At 38.4% G+C, this 22,995-nt stretch overlaps 1 protein-coding gene across 2 annotated transcripts in view; it reads left to right on the forward strand.

Moving 5' to 3' along the window:
* The first annotated feature begins 15 nt into the window (after window positions 1-15).
* GABRG3 (gamma-aminobutyric acid type A receptor subunit gamma3) overlaps window positions 16-22,995 on the forward strand; it is a 721,008-nt gene continuing 698,028 nt past the window's right edge. For both annotated transcript variants that reach the window (XM_034667987.1, XM_034667988.1), the window contains exons 1-2: window positions 16-292; window positions 5,366-5,514. In XM_034667987.1, the coding sequence (XP_034523878.1) occupies window positions 240-292; window positions 5,366-5,514 (202 nt within the window). In that variant the 5' untranslated portion in view covers window positions 16-239. The remainder of the gene's footprint in view (window positions 293-5,365; window positions 5,515-22,995) is intronic.

Here is a 22,995-nt window from a genome sequence, read left to right on the forward strand (position 1 = left end):
CGTGCGTCCCGCGTGCGCCCCGCGGAGCCGCGCGCAGACCCGTCGGCCGTCGGGGGCGCGGCGGGCCGCTGGAGCCCACACCTGTCGGGCCTCGGAGGCCGGGAGCCGGTGTTGCGCCGCAGTCCACGGCACGGGAGGCAGGGAGGGAGAGGAGAGCGGGTGGAGGCGAGGCCCGTGCTCCGGAGGACGCCGCACCCGGCCGGAGGCCCTGGACGCTGCTCTCCAAGCTCTACCGCACCATGGCCCCGAAACTGCTGCTCTTCCTCTGCCTGTTCTCGGGCTTGCAAGCGCGGTAAGTGGCGCCCGGGCCCCGCAGCCCCGGGGCTCTAGCTGGGCTGGAGGGCGGCGGGGGGCGCTGTCTGCTGGCCAGGGAACCCCAGCGCGCCCCGCCGTCGGCTGTGCTGCGGCGTAGCCCGCTGGGGCCGGGCCAGAAGAGGGGAAGTCGGCCCGCACCTCACCTGTCCCATTGCCCCCTGGACATGGCTATCTGCTTCTCCAGGCTGGGTGGCTGCAGCTTTCTCTGCAACCGGGAATGTGGGGACTCTGAGATTAATGGGCTTCTCCTGAAGCTTTTAGGATCTGGTTGTTTTAAAGGGTTTTGAAAACCACTATCATAAAGAACCAGAGGTGTCTACCTCCTATTTACCCCTCGCTACAAGTGTTCCGGGGCTCACACACACACACACACTGGCCGACATTCTGTATAATTTCCATCACTCTGAAATTTCCCAGGACCCAGAAGTCATGATTTCCTAGCTGCCTAGTTTAAATCACACTGGCAAAGAGCATCCAGGCTGGGGGCAGGTGGAAGAGGATTGGAGCAAGGGAAAGAACCCTACTTCTCAGAAAGGATTCCCCTACCCAGGTCTTGCAAACACACAGTGTACACAAGCAACCCTTCTAGATGAGTCGCTTTTCACACACACAAACATACACACACTTACCCCATAAAGCAAACATGTTGAAATTGATAATAAGGCTTGTACCTGGTAACTGTAAGATATTATCTTATCGTAAATACCTTTAACCTGCCTCCTAGAACAGCAACCTGCTAATGGGAGCTTAGAGATGCTCCTGGAAGGAATGAAGATGGTTCATGAGAATGGAAGGGCAGTGGAACCAGAAGGGTTAAATTTGTTGCTGTAAATATAACTGGATATTCTGGGTTTGGTTTCTTTAATTCTGTCTCCCAGACTAATCTCTGGCCCAGAGCCTGCAGACTTTGGAAATCAGAGCAGCTCCATGCCTCTCCCCCCATCTCCACCGCAAGAGTCTTGGAACACCCCTTTCCCCAAAACATTCTTGTTCATTTCCTGGATCTGGAAGCTGGAGAGCTAGAGAGCCTTCCTATGGGCAGTTAGCCCGGCAGGTGTCAGCAGGCAATGCCAGGTCTTAGATTTTCATTATATTTCTGAAGTAGGAAGACACAATAGCAAATCTTAGGAGACGTAAAGAGACCCCCAGTTTCACTCCCCACTTTTGACAGGGGTATTTGACCCTAAGAAAGAAAGCCCTGGTCCTCCCCTCCTACCACTCATCCCTACTAAGAAGTGAGAGTGTGAAAGGTAGGCAGTGTGCCAGAGACAGTGTCAGCTGGTGATACACAGTCAGCTCTCTCAACCAGACATAGTACTCCTTGGGCCTTTCAACTCAAGTTAGTTCCTGTCTAAGGAGAGAGCTAGGGAAGGATATGGAAGTACACTTTCTGAAGTTGATTCTGCCTGGATGTATCTCTGTTTAGAGGCAGAGAGACCAGCAGATAGCAGCAGGCATAATGTAGACTTCTAAAGTATGTAATCTCCACCTGAAGTCTCATCTGCATGAGCTTTCTGTTGCTACCAACTGGATGAAGTGACCTGCATTTCAGAGTTAGATAATTAACTACATATACTTTAGATTTATAGCTACTTAACATGCTACAAGGAAAACTGCTTATTGTCCTCATTAGTTTATGTGCTTAGTAGGAAGACATCTTAGTATCTAACATGAAGCAGTCAGGTTTCTAGGGATTCCAAAATACATGTACAGTTTCTTGTAATTCTTCATCCTTCCATTTCACCAAGGCAGATGTAATGATTTTAATATGTTCTGTATCTCGGTTCATTCCCTGGCCTTTATAATAGAGGTTGCATATCAGTTGTGAAAAAAAAATCCAAATTTTAAACTAATTACATTGCTATATGCCTCTCCTTTGAAAGAGTCTTTGTTCTTTGAATGGGCTTTACAAACATGTAAAGTAACTTGATGTCCGTGTCATCTTTCAAAACTATTATTAATGCTGAGAGAGTTCTTGTTTGCACTCTGGGATGCCTTTATGGCATTCAGAATCCCTGGACAAGGTTCTGACAGTTGTGCTCTGTGGTGATGGCTTGGTAACTCCATGAAGAGAAAAGCATCCTGTTCTGACACCCATGGATGAGCTTATTATGCATTACAACGCACTACGTCATGCCTGGACATTGGTGATACCTTGCAGACACCTATTCTGAGATTTAGGGTTTAAAAATACTTCAGACTTTGTCTCTGTCCTTCTAGTTGAAGAGAAGGTATAAGACCTGAAAATAACATCTGAAGGTTGAGCAGTTCTTTGACAAAGACAATACGTTGCTGATTTGTTTTTAAGAAAACTAATTGCACTGATGGTATTTAGGACCCAACATTCCTGGTAACAGAACACTCATAAAGATAATATATAGCCCACCTAGAATTTAGAAAAGCAGATCATTCTTGTTTTATTCATATTCTAGTGGGTCTCCTGAGACGAGATTTGGTTTTCATGAAAGGAAGGATTTCCCTGTGGGGCTGGTGGTCTGACACAAGCACTGTGAGGCTTCCGCTTCATTCCCTGAAGTCCTGCAGCAAACTGACAGAAGACCGGGAGTGTCGGCTTCTAAGGGGACAAGAAGATCTCTGCCCACACTTTGCCACTGTGCACCCCAATCCAGCCGCCGTGCTGCAGGTCCTGATTTACCTCCTGAATGGATGGGAGAGGACCCTGCTGCTTTTCCTTCCTCCCCTCTCCCACTCTCACCTGCCTTGGTCTCTAAGGAAGAAGCTTATGCAATTTCAGGAAAACCCTCTAGTCACCACTAGAGGGAGAATTAGGCTCATTATAATACTGCGTTTGAAGTAGCTCAAGGTCTTTTTCAAAAACGGAGGCTGTGTGTATATACAGAGAACTGATGAAGAGTTAGTGTGCCCAATCTATGTACATATGACCATTGGGGCGATGGAAGATAACAGGGCATGGAGAGCATAGTCTGGTCTGTGCTGGTGAGCTGTCTTTGGGGGTGGGGGAGGGGAGACAGGGAGAGGGATAAGAGAGAAAGGTAGGGGAGGGGAAGAGAAGAGAGAAGAGAAAGAGGCAGACAGAAGAGGGAGAGAGGAAAGCACTGTGGTGGCTTGGAACATGTCTTGAGAATGTTGTATGTAATTCAGCCAAAGAGATCTGCCCCTCTGTCCATAGTCCCTCCTGATGGTTTTGCTGCAGAGTGAATTGCCAGGTGCTGTGGGCAATGATTGCTTCCAGCTAACCATGTCCTACAGAACCTGCTTCAACCTACTCCTTTTTTCCCCAAGATGATAAAATTAATATTCCTGACAATATATCTGACAAACTATTCTACAGTGACATTTTAAATTCTATAGTGTTATTTGACACACAAAATGTGTCCCAAATTTTGTGAGTTCCTATTGATGGTGAATGTTCAGTGCCAATAAAAACTCACAGTATTTTATAGTTTCTGTGGATGATTTATTTTAACCTTCTAGTCAATAAATATTCAAGAAATAGAATTACAGTCTAAGATAAACCAGGAAAAACTTAAATGAAGTCAATCTGCCAGACATATGCCGTATATTCATTTTGAAAATCTCATATGTATGTATGTATTCAACCAGGACCAGACTATGTGATACCGCCCTAGTCTAGGTTAAGGCTAGTTAACACTCATAAAAATACTATAATGTATATAATATATGACATATACATATAATTACACATTATATGAAATCATGTATACTATGGTACTATATATTTAATTATGTGATTATAATATTATATATACGATTGTGAGTATTTAAACAAAGTAGAGATAATGAATTTTTAAAAGTTTCTTCTCTTCCTTTTTTTCATGTTCATTATAGGTAATTTAGACAATTCCAAAAATTAACTTAAAGAAACTTCTGTCCCAGAGTACAACTGCCCTGGGATGATGTTAACATTTGGGTTCCTGTATGGGAAGCTAAATAGAAATGAGCTCATACCAAGTCAGGACAAATAAACCTCAAGACAATTTTCTATTCTATATTTTGTTCTCTTTGGTGAAGAAAAAGTCATTAAGGCATTTATGTTGATAAAGTATAAGGAAACAAGCAAAGTTGTTTGTTGTTTTGCAAGGTGTTTTGTTTTGTTTTGTTTTGTTTTGTTTTTGCCCTAGTAAATGAAAGTCTATCTGGAAATGCTGCTTAAAGGCAGGAAACTCTCCTCTTTCCAAGACTGAATGGCTGTTTTGTTGATTTGGCCTCACTCACTAAGAAAACTAGCTTGTCATTTTGAGGCCTCTTCATTCAAGTACTCCTGTCATTGTGTATCACCCAGGAGAAACAGCCGTCCTGCTGCACGAGACAGGCTCAGAGATGCTCAAGCATTCGTTTCAACCCATTAATGAGGGGCCGAATGATTAAGACATATTAGAAAGATTTTAATTTTAATGTCTGTATTAGCCTGCTCTGTAGGAAATGAATCAGTTTGTGTTGTAAGAGGTGTGTAGAATTGCCAGAGGGCATTCGTCACATACCATCTCTGTTCCTTGTCACCACACATGAGTGCTGGCCAAGCTGACACCTCATAATGGCCCCATGACTGCCTAGAATGAAGGTTCCAGTCTCTAAGAAGCATAAAAGTCAGACTCTGCTGTTTTCAGTGCGGGCAACTCTGCACAAGCTGTTCTCATCTTCAACTAAAATGAGGTCTTGGCAGTAGGGGGTGGAGACAGCATGATAAAGTCACCATCTGACAAACATCTGGAAGGCTTGTGCCTTGACCCTCAGAGGTACTTAGGGTGGCGCCAAGCAAGGCTGATTGCTTGCTGTTTGATCTGGCATTGATTTGCTTATCATTGTGTCTATAGCTTAACATAGACAAGGAGTGAAAACATTCTGACATGTTAAGAGCAGTGACATTCCTCCTATTGGATTCTTTCTAAATGGTGTTTTGTTTTCATTTTAGAGGTAATCCATTGATTGGGCTGCGAGTATTGGGGACTGCCTACTTATGTCAGGGGTGCTTGAGTGGGCCACGCTTAAGATACTTCCTGGAGCCATTGCTACAACTTATACTTCACGCTTTGTGCCATAATTACAGGTCCAGAAAGGTGGAAGAGGATGAATATGAAGATTCATCATCAAACCAAAAGTGGGTTTTGGCTCCAAAATCCCAAGACACTGATGTGACTCTTATTCTCAACAAATTACTAAGAGAGTATGATAAAAAGCTGAGGCCGGATATTGGAAGTGAGTGTCGATGTTTGTTATTCTAATAGAAAATATGCTGTGATGATGTATTTTTAAAGTTTTTGTTTTAAATAATTATAAATTCATAGGAAGTTGCAAAGATGGTACAGAGTCACATAGTTTGAGTGTAGTATGATATCAAAACCAGGAAATTGGCATGAGTGCAATGTGTGTGCATGATTTCATGTCATCTTACACACGTAGATTTGTGGAAGCACCATGGCAATCAAACTGCAGAACTGTTTCATCATCATAAAGCCCCCTCCTACTGCCTCTTTATAGGTGCACGCACCTCCCTCCTCCAAAATTCCTAACCCCTGTCAGCCATTATTGGTTGTTTCTGTATTTTGGTCATTTTTATTTTTATTTTTTTTAAGATTTTATTTATTTATCAGAGAGAGAGACATCCAGTGAGAGAGGGAACACAAGCAGGGGGAGTGGGAGAGGAAGAAGCAGGCCGCCAGCGGAGGAGCCCGATTCGGGGCTTGATCCCAGAACGCCAGGATCACGCCCTGAGCCGAAGGCAGACGCTTAATGACTGACTGTTTTGGTCATTTTTAGAACAACATATACATGCAGTCATTCAGTATGTGACCTTTTAAGATTGGCTTTTCTTCCCTCAGCAAAGTGATTTGGAGATCCGTTCAAGTTGTGTGTATTAATAGTAGTTGGTTCTTTCTTACTGCTAAGTAATCTTCCATGGCAGGAATATACCACAATTCGTTTATCCATTCACCTATTGAGGAACATTTTTGTTGCTTCGTTTTTGTTAATTACAAATAAAATGACTATATGTGCATTTGTATTCAGGTTTTTGTGTGGAAATAAGATTTCATTCCCTAGGATGAATGCTCAGGAGTATGATTACTAGGTTGTGTGATGAATGTTTAGTTTTTTAAAAAAACTGTCTAACTTTTTTCTGATAGTGTCTGTACCATTTTCTATTCCCACCAGCAATGTATGAGAGATCGGTTTCTCTGTCTTCACCAGCAATGAGTATTATCACTATTTTTTTTATTTTAGCTGCTCTAACAGGTAAACATCTAATAGATTGATACCTTGTTGTGTTTTGATTTGCGTTTTCCTGGTGGTTAGTGATATTGAACTTCTTTTACGTGCTTATTTGCCAGCAATATATCTTCTTTATTGAAATATCTCTTCATATTAGTTGCCCTTTAAGAATTGGATTATTTTGTTTTGTTTAATTTCTTGTGTTGAATTATTGAGTTCTTCAAATAATCTAGGTATGATTCCTTTGCCAGATGTAGTTTGCAGATGTTTTTCTCTCAGTATGTAGCTTGTCTTTTCATTCTCTTAACAAGATCTTTCACAGAGGAAAAGTTTTTAATATTGATGAAGTTCAATTTATTGATTTTTAAACATTTTTTGAAACATGCTTTTGGAGTAATGACTAAGAACTCTTCATGAAGCCCTAGTTCCTGAAGATTTTCTCCTTTGTTTTCTTCTAAAAGTTTTATAATTTTATGTTTTACATTTAATTAATTATCTGTCTTTATATAAAATCAGTGTGTGAGGTTTAGAGCTAAGTTTCCCCCACCATTTTTTTCCTATGAATATCCAGTTCCTCTGTCACCATTTATTAAAAAGATTGTCTTGCCTCTGTTGAATTGCATTTACACATTTGCCAAAAATCAACTGGCATAGAATTTACACCTAAGTTTCATGTTTTTGGAATGACTATAAATGGTACTGTAATTTAAAATTTCTTTTCCCCTATGTTCATTGCTAGATATACAGAAATACCCCTGATTTTTATATATTGATTTTGTGTCCTCTGACTTACTGAAACTCACTTACTTGTTTTAGGAAGTTTTGTGTGTTTGCTTTTTGATAGGTTCCTTGGGATTTTCTGTGTATACCATCATGTCAAATGGGAAGTTTTATTTCTTGCTTTCTAATCTGTATGTCTTTTATTTTATTTTATTGCCTTATTTCACTGGCTGGAACTTCCAACGGTTTGTTGAATGGCAGTGGTGTGAATGGGCATCTTACTTTGTTCCAGATCTTAGAGGAAGGATATTCAGTCTTTCACTATTAAGTGTAATGTTAGTTATATATTTGTATATATTCTTTATCAAATTGAGAGATTTCTCTCTATTTCTGGTTTTCTAAAAGTCATTTTTAAAAAAATCATGAATGGATATTGAATTTTGCCAAATGCTTTTTCTGCATCAATAGATGAGATCATGTGCCTTTTTTTTTTTAGCCAGTTAATATAGAGGATTAGGTTGAGTGATTTTCAAATACTGAATCAGTCTTGCATCCCTAGAATAAGCCCCACATAGTTATGTGTTTGATAAGACTCTTTTAAAAAACCTCTTCTTACATAATGCTGAATTCTATTTGCCAGTATCTTGTTAAGAATGTTTGCCTCTCTATTCATGAAGAGCATTAGTCTGCAGTTTTCTGTTTCCTTTTTTGAAGTCTTTGTTAGGTTTTGGTATCAGGTAATACTGGTTTCATAAGATAAGTTAGGAAGTGCCCCCTGATCTTCTGTTTTCTGGAAAAGATTGTGCAAAAGTTTGTGTGAACTTCAGTATTCCATAGAATTCTCTAGAAATTCAGGAGATTTCTTTTCTGGAGTTTCTTCATTACAAATCCATTTCCTTAATAGATACAAGTCTCTTGAACTTACCAATTTTATATAGGGTAAGTTGTGATCGTTTGTGCTTTTTAAGAAATTGGTCCATTTCTTTTAAGATGTTCATTTATATGTGTAGAATTGTTCATGATATTTCCTTATACTCCTCTTAATATCTTTACGGCCTATAATATATCCCCTGCTTCATTTCTGATATTAGTAATTTGTGTCTTTCTTTTTTCTTTGTCATCTTGCTAGAGGCTTGTTTGATTTACCTTTTCAAAGAACCACCTTTTGTTTCATTGTTTTTTCTCTACTGTTTTTCTGTTTTTAATTTCATTAAACTTTGCTTTTATTTTTATTATTTGCTTTTTTCTGTTTGCTTTGGGTTTATTTTGTTCTTTTTTGAGGTAGCACGTAGGTTCTTGATATAAGACTATTTCTAATGTAAGCAACAGTGCTTTAAATTACCCTCTCTGCAGTGTTTTAACTGTTACCTCACAGACTTTGGTATGTTGAACTTTCATTTTTATTAAGTTCAGTGTATTTATTTCCCTTGAGTTTTTTTCCCTTAACTCAGATTATTTAGAAGTCTGTTTTTAGTTTCCAGGTATTTAGAAGTTTTCCTGTTATCTGTTACTGATTTCTAGTTTGATCCCATTATAATCAGAGAATATACTCTATATGAGTAAAATTCATTTGAATTTGTTAATCTTTGATTTATGATCCAGAATATGGTCTATTTTGGTGAATGTTCCATGGGCACTTGAAAAGAATGTGTATTTTGCTGCTGTTGAATGGTTTGGATCCTGTTGTTTGATGGTATTGTTAAGACAGAAGACTATATTTGCTGATTTTCTGTCTGGTTTTTCTACCAATCGTTTTGATAGGTTAACAATAGATAGATTAAAAAGTAGATTCTGATCCAAGACCAAGACAAGAGTGGTGTGTTTGGGCGGAGAGAATTGCATACAGTTGTTGGTGTAGGGCTGTGCCATGTTCATGATGATGATCAGAGACCATGGGGATTGTGGCAGACACATTTTTCATAGGATGAACCCAAGCTTTAGTTTATTTCTTCTTCTCCATGGGGCTCATTTAGAGCCCAGCAATTTGCCAGTTCGCATACTACCCCAGCCACGCCACCTCGTTCCTCTGTTTTTCCAAGTTTGAGGCTCAGGTGTCCAGTTTATCAGTAGCAGGATATAGAACTACGTTGGTTCCAATAGGCATAGAACATCCAAACCCTTGTGGTGTGGTGTGCAGAAGGTTTAGAGGTGCATGCCCAGTGCACTACTGGAGCAGTCATGTCATCTTTACGTGTTTCTGTTGCGTTTTCCATACAATGAAGGAAGAGGACCAAATTACTCATAAATTTCCTTCCAGCTATTCAGTAAGCAATATATCTAAATTACCATTGTACAAGGATCATGAATTCAATTGTCACCACATTTCCCCCTTCATAATTATATATAAATTATCCAGTGTGAAGAGTGTGCAGTGGAAATGCATTTATATGGAAAGAGAAGATTGAGAAAATGTTGCTAATTTCTTCATTTATTGTCAGACACTCTGCTTGACCCTATAGCAAAGATAAATAAGACTTGTTCCTTGCCCTTCTGGGTAAGTTTAGTCCTTTGCTTATCCTGTGGTATAATACAGCACTGCACCTTCCATCTATGGCATTATTCAGTACCATATTTGTCCTCTGAAGTGGAAAATTGAACATGGGTAGAGAGTGGGTGAGCTCACCTTCCCACCCAGGTTTCTTTTTCTTTTTTTCCTTATTCCTTAATGAATTTATTATTTTTGCTATTTTTTAATGATTTTTTATTACATTATGTTAGTCACCATACAGTACATCCCCGGTTTCCGATGTGAAGTTCAATGATTCATTAGTTGTGTATAACACCCAGTGCACCATACAATACGTGCCCTCCTTACTACCTATCACCAGTCTATCCCATTCCCCCACCCCCCCTCACCTCTGAGGCCCTCAGTTTGTTTCTCATAGTCCATAGTCTCTCATGTTTCATTCCCCCTTCTGATTACCCCCCCTTTCTTTATCCCACCCAGGTTTCTGACAATAGCTAGATCACTTAGCCACTGTACTAGTTGTAGAAAATGCCAGGCAATTCTCTTCAAAAACAGGGAATCCCTCTTACACACACACACAACAAAACACTCAGAAGGGGATGTATTAAGGCCTTGTCATGTGCAACAGGCAAGCAGAATTCGCAATTCTAAGGATTTTATTTTTCCACTATGTACATAAGAATTGTGAATTTTCTAAGTCAAACAGTATAATACACGCTAAGAAAGAATACTTTTTTAAATGGTTACTCTTCTAAAGCCTCACATCATCAGAAGGGCTCTGTAGTTTTTGAATGAAGGAGATTTAAACAACTACATATAAAACCATAAAGCAGGATGCTCCTCTTCTGTTCCATGACTTTAAAGCTCCACTGGGCACACTGTCATGATCCCTGGGGCAGCAGAGTGACCTGATGAAAGTTTGCAGGATCACTGGTGCCTTTTAGGTTTCCTCTTTCTGTCTCATTTAAATGCTAAATAATGTCTGAGTGGCAGAATCCAGCAACTCACTGATGCTTAATCCGAGTAACTGCCTAAGAACAGCTCTCCTGGTCAAAGATACTGAATTAAACACTATTTTCTTTCATGGTTTAGAAAGGCTCTACTTTAAAGGACGATATCCTATAAAAATCTAAATTTCTTTTCTTTTTTTCACTACTTTTTTTCACTTTCAGCCTATTTGTTATAACCATCATGCTTCTTCCTCAAGGCACAACTTATATTACATAGCATAGTGCTATACATGGATTTATCATTAGTTTACTGTAATTCCCAGTTTATTTGCTCACCTCTCCTACACTCTCCCTCCCTCTCTCAGTCATCCTCTATTTACTGTGCTTTCACTCTGCACCAGGCCCTGGGCCATGGATGTGTGGGGAGCAAAGCAGATGCTTAGGTTTTTCTGAAGAGGAGGGAAGGGGAAAGGGTCTCTGAAGACAACCATGTAGGAGTCGAGATTGGGATTCCCACTTTGGAGTAAGGCAAGCCTGTTTAAGGCACTCTTTAGTTTAAATTCCTCGAAAACCCCCTTTAATTCTAGGATAAAATCCAAGCCCTTACAATGACATAAAAGCAGTAAGCCACTATCTGGCCCTTGCCTACTTCTCTGCTTTCACTTCCTGACACTCCACATTGCACATATTATACCCTTTGGTGACACCAAACCTCCTGTTTTCCTTATCTGGTTGCTTGCTTTTACTGTTCTCTCATTCTAGCATGTGGTTCTCGTAACACCCTCTCCCTCTTCTGCACTGAGCTCTTTCCTACCTTTCTTCAAGCCTTGAAGTTACCTCCTATTAGAAACCCTCTTCCATGACCTGTCCCCCTCTCACCTCCCTGCCAGGGTGGATCAAGCATCTTCTCTGAGTTTCTTCTAGCATCGGTTTCTCATCTGCTCAATAGGAATAGTACATTTAGAGGGACTGTCTTGAAGATGGCGTAATGGGGTGAAGCCATGAAATAGCTTCTGCAGCACTTCTGTGTGCTTTCTGCAGTTCTGCAGCTGGGAATTGATCTTCTTTCCCCCTCACCCCAGGACACAGTTCCCAGTGCATCAGTTTACGCTGGCATCTCCCAACATACATAGTCCAGCCACATCCACGAAGATCCAATATCAAGAAATAAATAAAATGGCTCATCACTGTTATTGTCCACAATAAATAGATGGAATCGAGCAGACTCATTTACGTTGCATAGAAGTAACATATCCACTGGGATCCTCTATTAGTTTTCATAATACAAATTGTGATCCACTATTTTTCCAGCTATTATCTCTCCTCAACTAACTTCTAAATTATGGATGTATCTGTTTTAGTTCCCTGCTTTTAACTATCCCATCATTCTAAGTAATACTTCAGCTATGTCCTTTTCTAGTTCAGGGTTATTCAGGATATCATTTATCTCAGGAACAGGCCTTGTCATGTGAGCTCGAAAAGGCTGGAGGAGGATAAACCTTCTAATAAGGGAATTGTGAGAAGGAAAGGAAATGAACCTGAGTGAATTTCTCTCCCTTCAGGGTTTGAAGAAATTTGAACCACTCTCCTGAAAATAGAGTATTTCAGAATACAAATTCCCTGTCCATAATCTAGACAGTCCATAACAAATACAGTCAGTATTGGGAAAAGTAAAAGGTTATGTGTTGGCTTTTAAAGGTGAATGAACACTGAATACATGCACAATGCGTAGAAATCACTCATGGAGTCATTTAGTTTAGGCCAAACATCTGAATAATCTTTTCTTGGCTATGTCCATGATAAGATGGATTAATTTTTCTATTCCTGTTCTTCAGGTGTTTGTATAACTGGACCTCTTTTCTAGGCTTTCCTAAAGCTTATTTTCCCAGTTTAGTTAAAACTTCTTATGAATGTGGAATGATGAGCATCCAGTATGAGAAGAAGCTGGTTGCATGAGTGAGAAGGTGAGCTTTGCACTGCTGTAACTTGCTGGCAGGATTCTGAGGAAGCCCAGCCTCCTCCTCAGGGGGGAATACCCCAGTGGAGGAGATGCCATTTGAGCTTCTTTTCTTCGCACTTCCCAGAGCTGGACATGGCAGCTGGGCACAGATTCAAGAGTATTGAAGTGACAGGGCCAGTTCCTCGCTAGGAGGAGCTCCTGCCCAATCCAGGGTCATGTTCCTGGATGAGGAAGGGGAAAGAGACAATGACCAAATAGTGGGAATATGACCCCAGGGAGGTCAGGAGTTAGTTTTGTTGCAGTTAATGTATGTTAAACAACCAAGAGACATAACAAGTGGGCTTTGAAGTATAATTTTTAAAGCACACCTTGTCATGTTGCTCTTTAATATCTTTTAGTGCAAAATTATGAGGGTAATTGAGTAACCAAACAACTATAAAAAGAATGCTTACAGACTGTTGCTCACAGATGTGATGTCTCTGAGAGAGGCCGGAGTAGCCAGTAGAAAGGCAGAGAAGACCCTCCTGTATTTCTGGGCTGGTTCCTGATGTGTGTAAATGTGACAACTCCTGTCAGAGTGTTTTGAGAGTTTAAGCTGGATCATAGAATTTGAGTGAATTTTGAAATGTGTGAAGGACTGTACAATCAAATGTATTAAGATATGATTTATAATGAATATATACGATTGTCCCTCATCCTGATGGTTTTTATATTTTAAAAAGAAATAAGAGACATAAGATTTTAATCCAAAGGAATGAAATATACGTGTTGAAGTGTAGATGCCTATGTGCCAGAGTAAAGAGAGTTGGTTTTGGGGTCCCTAAAGCATAGCAACTTGATGGATCACAATCTAAGTGCCTCAGCTGGATGCTGACTTTCAGATGACCTTTCTAGCTATCTTTTCCTATCTTAACGCACATCAGATGACTGTCTTAACTGTACATTTAGGTTAGGTTGGTTAGTCTTCATCTAAAACCACAGCCTACTATGCAGACGGGTGAGGTGTCATTTCCCAACAATTACTGTATATCCAGAAAATAATTCAAATATATTCACTCCATTCTCAGAACAGATGTAGGAGGAGAGGAAACAGACATTCTTAATTGCTGTGCTCAAAGTAAAAGCTATTACTGTAGACTTAGTTAACTGATTTTCTCGCAAAGTTAATTCAAATGCACAGGGAGGTGGAGAACAAATTTTGTGGAGAAATTATACCTGTCATCTCTTTGGGAGACTAATTAGGCATACAGAGGATGCTGGGTTAGGACCCATTACCTCAGCTCAACATATGTTGGTAGGTGACCCTTCCCCACATAATCCCTACCATTTTGGGCAGTGATCCTTTTCACACATATACCTTAGCACTTAGGATTTCACCATGGCACTCTACCTAAGGCGGAATTCAGTGTAAGGCAAGGCTGTATGAGATCAAAGGCCTGTAGTTTGGTTCATTAAAGAGATTTTTTACTAGGCTATATTTTTTCTTGTAGGAGACGTATAATGATATCTCAATGTATAAGTATTTTTTTTTATCTGTAATTTGGTAAATAACTCTGATCGCATGTCCCTAGGAATAATCTAATGACTGGACTTGATTTGAATATGCAATTCAGTTTATAGAATAACAAGTGATCTGTTTCTTATGTTTATTCATCACCACTGCAGGAATTGAGCAAAATAGCTTCATGTGGCTTAGAGAGGGTTTGAGTGGGAAAAGAGCTGGACTCAAATAATGGGTTCTTCCACCAGTTGCTGGCAGATTCACTTAGAGATATGACCTCACTGACCTGTAGGTTTCCATCTCTAAATGGAAAAATTAAAAGTATATCCAAGTCTCTTTGTAAGAATTGTAGATTATAATAACACCTGACCCATAGAGAGAGGACAGAATGTGTCATCTGCCTTCTGCCTGCTGTATTCCTAGACCTACACACCATGTTGGCTGCTGTTTCAGCTTGGTTTATCAGTAGCAAAGTAGAACTCTCAGGCAGCTCCACTGTCATAAAAGCTTTGTCTTAGATCGAGATTTCTCTTCAGCTGTCGGCATTTCATCAGTATGTAATTAACATCCTGATCCAAAATATCTTACAGATCCTTTTATAAAGTATTACTGTGCTCATACTGATTAGGTTGTTATCCTACTAATTCACATTTGAGGGACAAATGCAGATGTGAAAATCATAGTTTCATAGAACATCATGGCTTGAAGGGATTCTAAAAGAAATCTGTCCAACAGCTTAGAAATCTGGCTTTATGTCAGAATTACCTTGGGAGCTCTTTAACATACAGAGATCAGGGTCCAACCCCAATACCTACTATGGAATATTTTTTTTTGTTGTTTTCTAGTTCATGGATTTTCACTTAGATCTGTATTATTACCATTCTTCTGCTTGCTTTGGATTTAATTTGCTTTACTTTTAGTTTCTTAAAGTGAAAGATGAAGTCATAGATTTGAGACTTTCTTATCTAATTTTAGTGTTTAGTGCTATAAATTCCTCCTAAGCAATTCTATAGTGGCATTCCACAGATTTCAGTGTTTTGATTTCATTTACATTCAATAAAAAAAAAACCCTACTGATTTCCTTTTTGATTTCTTCTTACATCCATGAATGGTGCTCATTTAGATGTGTGGTATTCATTTTCCAAATATTTGAGATTTTTCCAATTATCTTTCTGTTATTGATTTCTAATTAAAATCCACTGTGGTCAATGAACGTACTTTGTATAACTTGGATCCTTTTACATTTACTGAGACTTGTTTCATGGCCCAGAATATGATCTATGTTGATGTGTACTTGGAAAGAATGTGTATTCTGCTATTGTGATGTGGAGCGTTGTGTAATTAGATTAGGTGAAGTTAGTTCATATTTTTATAAAGATCTACTTGCTGATTTAATTTTTTTGTTATTGAAGTATAGTCGACATATAGTGTTATATTAGTTTCAGGTGTACAATGCAGTTCAGTGCTTACCACAATAAGCATAGTTACTGTGTGTCACCATACAACATTACAGTATTATTGACTATATTCCCTATGCTGTACTTTTCATCATCAAGACTAGTTTATTACTTACTGATTTTTTAAACCTATTTTTATCAATTATTGAGGGTAGGGTATTGAAATCTCTGGCAATAACTATGGATCTGTCCATTTCTCTTTATAGTTCTAACAGTGTTTGAATCATGAATGTTGAAACGATGATATTAGGGGTAGAAGCATTTAGGATTTTTATGTCCTTTTGATTAATTGACCATGTCATCATTAGTAAATAAATATCCTTGTACCTGGCAATATTCTTTTTTTGTGAAATCTACTTTGTCTGACGTTAAAATAGACACTCCAGCTTTCTTTTGCCTAGTGTTCGATTGGTATAGGTCTTTCCATTCTTTTACTTGTAGCCTGTATTTGTCATTAGGTTTAAAGTGTGCTTCTTGTAGGCACCACATAGGTTGGTTTTGCTTTCCTAACATTCAGTCCGTCAATTTCTGTATTCTAATTGGAGTCTTTAGACCATTTACAATTATTGTAATTATTGTTGAGGTTAGATTTAAAACTGTCATCTTTTTATTGATTTTCTATAGTCTGTCTGTTGTTCCTTTCCCTCTCTTTTAATGATTCTCTTATTTCCTTTGTTTTCTTATTGTCTATAACCCTTTACCTTGCTATTTTAGTGGCTTTATTAAAGATTTGTAGTATAATTTTTAACTTATCACAGTCTACCGACAGGTGATTTTATTCCCAGTTTACACATAGCACGAAAGTGTGTGTGTGTACATATTTCTGTCTTTTATCATTTCCCTTCTACTTAAAGGACTTCCTCTGATTTTTCTTTTAGTATGAGTCTGTTTATGATGAGTTCTTTCAGCATTTGTAAACCTGAAAATATTTTTAGTTTACTTTTTAAAAAAATCTTTATTGCGATATAATTCATATACTACAAAATCCATCCACTTAAAGTGTACAATTCAGTGGTTTTTATGTAGTTAATTAATTAATTTTTTATTTATTTATTATTTGAGAGACAAAGAGTGAGCAAGAGAGAACATGAGCAGGGGGAGGGGCAGGGGGAGAGGGGGAAGCAGGCTCCCCACTGAGCAGGGAGCCCTGACTCAGGACCATGGGATCATGACCTGAGCTGAAGGCAGAGCTTAACTGACTGAGCCTCCCAGGTGCCCCTAAGTGGTTTTTGAATGTTCACAAAGCCATGCTGCCATGATTTATTTTGAGAACATTTTCTTTTTTTTTTTTTTTTTAAGATTTATTTATTTGAGAGAGAGAGGGGGAAGTGCACAAGTGGAGGGAGGGACAGAGGGAAAGAGAGTGGCGAAGAAGACTCCCCTCTGAGTGAAGAGCCTGATGTGGGACTCCATCTCAGGATCCTGAGGTCATGACCTGAGCTGAAATCAAGAGTTGGATACTTAATCAGATGAGCCACCCAGGCACCCCTAGGTTGAGAACATTTTCATCATCCCCCCAAAAAGACGAGTATCTGTTAGCAGTCTCTGTTCATTGTTACAACCTCCCACTTTGGGCAGTAGGCAACCAGTAATCTAATTTACATCTCTTTTGATTTGTCTGTTCTGGACTTTGCATATAGATAGAGTCAGAATATGTGCATTTTTGTGACTGGCTTTTATTACTTAGCATAATTTTTAAGGTTCATGTATATTATAACAAGTATCAGTATTCCATTCATTCTATTAATAATATTTTATTGCATGGCTATATTTTGTTCATCAATTAATAATAACAAAATTCAATAAGGCATTAAGATTGTTTTCACTTTTGTCTAGTTTTAATAATGCTGCTATGAATATGTGTGTATTTTGTGTGGACATATGTTTTCATTTCTTATAGATATGCATGTAGAAGTGGAATTTTTTAAATTATGTTCAGTTAGTCAACATATAGTACATTATTAGTTTTTGATGTAGTGTTCAACAATTCATTAGTTTGCTTATAACACCCAGTGCTCCTCACAACACGTGCCTCCTTAACACCCATCACCTGACTACCCCATTCCCCGCCTCCCCTCCCTTCTTGTAACCCTCAGTTTGTTTCCTGGAGTCCAGAGTCTCTCATGGTTTGTCTCCCTCTCTGACTTTTATAGTATAATAGAATTATATTAGAAATCAATAACAGAAAGAAATTTGGTAAATTCACAAATATATGGAAGATTAACAGTGCACTTCTCAGTAAACAATGGGTGAAAAAACAAATCACTCAAATTTTTCACCCATTGTTTATTTAGAAGTGCACTGTTTATTTTCCACATATTTGTGAATTTACCAAATCTCTTTCTGTTATTGATTTCTATAAAATTCTATTATAGTTGAAGAACACATTTTCTGTGATTTTAGTCCTTTTTCATCTATTAAGGCTTGTTTTATAACGTACCATATTATTCTAGCATGTTCTGTGTGCACCTAAGAAAAATATGTATTCTGCTGGTGTTTGGTAAAGTGTTCTATAGAAGTCTTTTATCTTGTCATTTTGTAGTGTTGGTCAAGTTCTCTGTTTCCCTGTCGATTGCTGTCTAGTTGTTCTATCCATTATTGAAAGTAGAGAATTGAAGTAAAGTATGATATATTGAATTATTGATTACCTCTTTCAATTACATTAGTTTTGTCCTTTATGTAATTTTGGGCTGTGTTAATAGTTCTAGTTACTGTATTTACCAGTATATTTACTCTTTATAATTATGAAATCTTCTTTATTTCTAGTAGCATTTTTGTTTAAAGTATTTTGTCTAATATTACTATAGCTGTTTCAATTTCTTACAGTGCTGTTTGCATCATACATCCCTTTCCATTTGTTGATTTCACACTATTTGTATCTTAGAATCTAGAGTGTGTCTCCAGAACCAACTAAGTATTGGATCTTGTTTTTATATTCATTTGGATTGTACTGTTTAGTCATTTTACATTTAATGATATTATTAATACAGTTAGACTTCTGACATTTTGCTTTTTGTTTTCTATATCTCAAGTTTATTTGTTGCTTGTTTATTTATTTTTCTCTGGCTTCCTTTTCTACTTCCTTTTATATTAAATGGATATTTCCAGTAAAACAGTTTAGTTTCTTTACTGACTTAAAAAAAAACTTAATTTTTTCAAGAGCACTTTTGGGTTTACAACAAAATTGAGAGGAAAGTGCAGAGATTTCCCGTATACCTCCTGTCTCCACACATGCATGGCTTTGCCCATCATCAACATCACCACAAGAATAGTACACTTTCCTAAGGATAAGCCTACATTGATGCATTATGGTCACATAGAGATGATAGTTTATCTTAGGGTTCACTCTTGGTTTATACATTCTGTGGCTTTGAACAAATATATAGTAACGTGTATCTATTTTTTTTATTTTTTATTTTTTATTTTTTTTAAGATTTTATTTATTTATTCAACAGAGATAGAGACAGCCAGCGAGAGAGGGAACACAAGCAGGGGGAGTGGGAGAGGAAGAAGCAGGCTCATAGCAGAAGAGCCTGATGTGGGGCTCGATCCCATAATGCCGGGATCACGCCCTGAGCCGAAGGCAGATGCTTAACCGCTGTGCCATCCAGGCGCCCCAACGTGTATCTATTTTTATAATATCATGCAGAGTGTGTTCACTGCCTTAAAAAATCCTGTGTTGTATCTATTCATCTCCCTCCCCTACACTAGCAGCCATTGATCTTTTACTGTGTCCATAGTTTTGCCTTTCCAGAATGTCATCTAGCTGGAATCATACAGTATGTAGCTTTTTCAGATGGGCTTCCTTCACTTAGTAGTATGCATTCAAGGTTTCTGCGTATCTGTTCATGGCTTGATAGCTTATTTCTTTTTTGTGCTGTATAATACTCATCTGGATATACTACATTTCATCCATTAACCTACTGAGGGACATCTTGGTTGTTTCCAAGTTTTGGAAATTGTTAATAAAGCTGCTGTAAATATCCCTGTGTAGGTTTTTATGTGGAGCAATGATTTTTAATTATATGTTTTTAGTTATTTTCTTAGTATTTTCAAGCCTATTACAATATATATCTTATCAAAATCTTTTCTGCTCTAAACAATATCTACCTTAGATCATACTAATTAACTCAAATATAGAAATTTACTCTATTAGCTTCACTCACCCATTTTATGCTATTATAAATATATGTATTATAAGCCCAATAATTTATTCTTCAAATTATTGTTTTATATAATCTTATGTCTTTTACATCGTATTTACTGTTTAAATGCTGTATGTACCATTTCTCATTCTTGTCATTTCTTCCTGTTAGGTTAGAGTTGTCATCGGAATTATTACCTATTCTGATACAGCTATATTCCCACCATGCTCTTATTGTTAAATGTATCACTTGTCTGTTTTTGTTAAATGTATATCATCAAACATATTTCTTGACAAATATAAATATATTCGTTACATATATTTTGTTATTTTAAAATTTATCTCTTGTTGGGGCGCCTGGTGGCTTAGTCTTTAAGCATCTGCCTTTGGCTCAGGGCGTGATCCCAGTGTTCTGGGATCGAGCCCCACATCAGGCTCCTCCTCTGGAAGCCTGCTTCTTCCTCTCTCACTCCCCCTGCTTGTGTTCCCTCTCTCGCTGTCTCTCTCTCTGTCAAATAAATAAATAAAATCTTTAACATAAATAAATAAATAAAATTTATTTCTTGTTATAGGCCTAACAATACAATTACATATGTACTGGGTTCTTTTTTTTTTTTTTTTTTTAAGATTTTATTTATTTATTTGACAGAGAGACAGCCAGCCAGATAGGGAACACAAGCAGGGGGAGTGGGAGAGGAAGAAGAAGGCTTCCAGCAAAGGAACCTGATGTGGGGCTCGATCCCATTATGTGGGGATCCCGCCCTGAGCCGAAGGCAGACGCTTAACGACTGAGCTACCCAGGCGCCCCGACATATATACTGTTTTTTGCAATTACTTTTTAAGTTAGTTAAGATGAAAACAGAGAAGATATTTGCAATTACTTTTTTTTCCTTTTTTCTTTTTTTTTTGGTAATTGCCTACATAATTATCTTTATCAGGTTTGTGGGTTTTTGTATTTTTCTCTTTTGATTTGAATTATTGTCTGGGGTCGTTTGCTTTTCACCTGAAAAACTTTGTTAGTGTTTCTTATAAGGCAGGTCTGCTAGCAAAAAAAGTTTTCTCAGTTTTTGTTTATCCAGAAATATCCTTTTTTATTTTTCAATCGGGCACTTTGAATATGTCATCCCACTGCTTTCTGCCTTTGTTTTTGATTGGAAGTCAGCTTTTAATTTAATTGAGATTTCCTTGTATATGATGAGTTATTTTTCTCTTTCTGCTTTCACCATTTTATTTTTGAGTTTCAACATTTGACTATGATTTGTATGGATGCGGATTTCTTTCTGTTTATCTTACTTGGAGTTAAGTTTCTTAAAGATTTTTTTATTAATTTATTTGACAGAGAGAGACAGGGAGAGAGGGAACACAAACGGGGAGTGGGAGAGGGAGAAGGAGGGTTCCTGCTGAGCAGGGAGCCCGATGTGGGGCTCGATCCCAGCACCCTGGGATCATGACCTGAGCCGAAGGCAGACACTTAATAATGACTGAGCCACCCAGGTGCCCCTCGAGTTAAGTTTCTTGAACGTGTAGATGAATGTTTCTCATATAATTTGGGAAGATTTTAAATCTTATTTCTTTCTTTTCTTTTTTTTTTAAATCCGAAAGCGCCAGAAGATCGCTTCTTTTTTTTTTTTTTTAAGATTTTATTTATTTATTTGACAGAGAGAGAGACAGCCAGCGAGAGAGGGAACACAAGCAGGGGGAGTGGGAGAGGAAGAAGCAGGCTTCCAGCAGAGGAGCCTAATGTGGGGCTCGATCCCAGGACTCCGGGATCACACCCTGAGCTGAAGGCAGGCTCTTAATGACTGCGCCACCCAGGCTCCCCTAAATCTTATTTCTTTGACTGTATTTTCTGCCCCTTTCTCTTTCTCTTTCTGATATTCCCAGTATGCGTATATTGGTGTGTTCAGTGGTATCCTGCGTTTCTCTGAATCTTTGTTGATTTTTTTTCATTTTTTTCCCTTTCTGTTCTTTAGATCCTATTCTCCTTACTTATGTAACCTCAAGTTTGGTTATTCTTCTGTCAGCCAGATCTACTGTTGAGTCTCTCCAGTGAATTTTTATTTTGATTATTATTCTTTTCCGTCTTGGAATTTCCATTTGGTTCTTTGTTATCTTTTCTCTCTTTATTGATATTCTCTATTTCATGAGACTTTGTTATCATGTTCCTTTAATTCTTTAGATATGGTTTTCTTGAATTCTTTGAACATATTTGGTCTGTAATAGCTGTTTTGAAGTCTTTGTCTGTTAAGTCCAATATCTGGAACCCCTGAAGAGTAAGTGCCTACATTTTTTCTCCTTGTTTGGGTCACACTTTTCTGTTTGTCCATAATTTTTTTTTTTAAACTTTACACTTTAGATAATACATTATGGCAACTCTGGATATTAATCCTCTATCATTTAAGCATTGATATTGTTTTTGTTTGCTTGGTTCTTTTTTTTTTTTTTTAAGGATTTTATTTATTTATTTGACAGAGATAGAGACAGCCAGCGAGAGAGGGAACACAAGCAGGGGGAGTGGGAGAGGAAGAAGCAGGCTCATAGCGGAGGCCTGATGTGGGGCTCGATCCCATAATGCCAGGATCACGCCCTGAGCCGAAGGCAGACGCTTAACCGCTGTGCCACCTAGGCGCCCCTGTTTGCTTGGTTCTTTATTTGTTTAGTGACTTACCTGTATTAACTCTGAGAAATATATTCCATCCCCACCTTCCAGAGTAGGTGGCCTTTGATGTCTCTGCTCAGATTTTTTCTCCATTTAGCCTAGTTACCTAGTGGTTGTATCTTGCCCGAGTCAGCAGATCTACTTATTGGTCAATGGGTGTCCTTAAGTCCCCCTTTCCGGTTAGATTTTTTTGTTAGAGGATGTCTTTGTGATTTGAAGGCTACTCACAAAGTTTTGAAATTTTTCATTTTACCGCATGTTCAGCTAGGGACTGATAGGTTGGATATCCCTCCCACACATACACACATCACTCCGGAGATGTTGCAGCCTTTGTCATACAGAATCTTCCAGACTTCCAACTATGCAAATGGTTTTATTTAAAGTCTGATTTCCTTAAGAATTGCCCCTGGGTCAGAGTAGTTTGTTCTTCAGCTAGTGTTTGGTCATTGGTTGTGTTTAAGCCCTTGTGCCATTGAGGCTTCCAGCCTTTACTGATATATCTGTTTTTATGGCTTGGGGAATGTTTTCAGTATATCCATATTTTGCTCTGATTGTTTCAGTAGATAGAGCTTAACACATATTCATGGAATTTCTGATGGCCAGTGTTGACTG

Source organism: Ailuropoda melanoleuca, chromosome 9 (assembly GCF_002007445.2).
Source record: "Ailuropoda melanoleuca isolate Jingjing chromosome 9, ASM200744v2, whole genome shotgun sequence".
NCBI classification, from domain to species: Eukaryota; Metazoa; Chordata; class Mammalia; order Carnivora; family Ursidae; genus Ailuropoda; species Ailuropoda melanoleuca.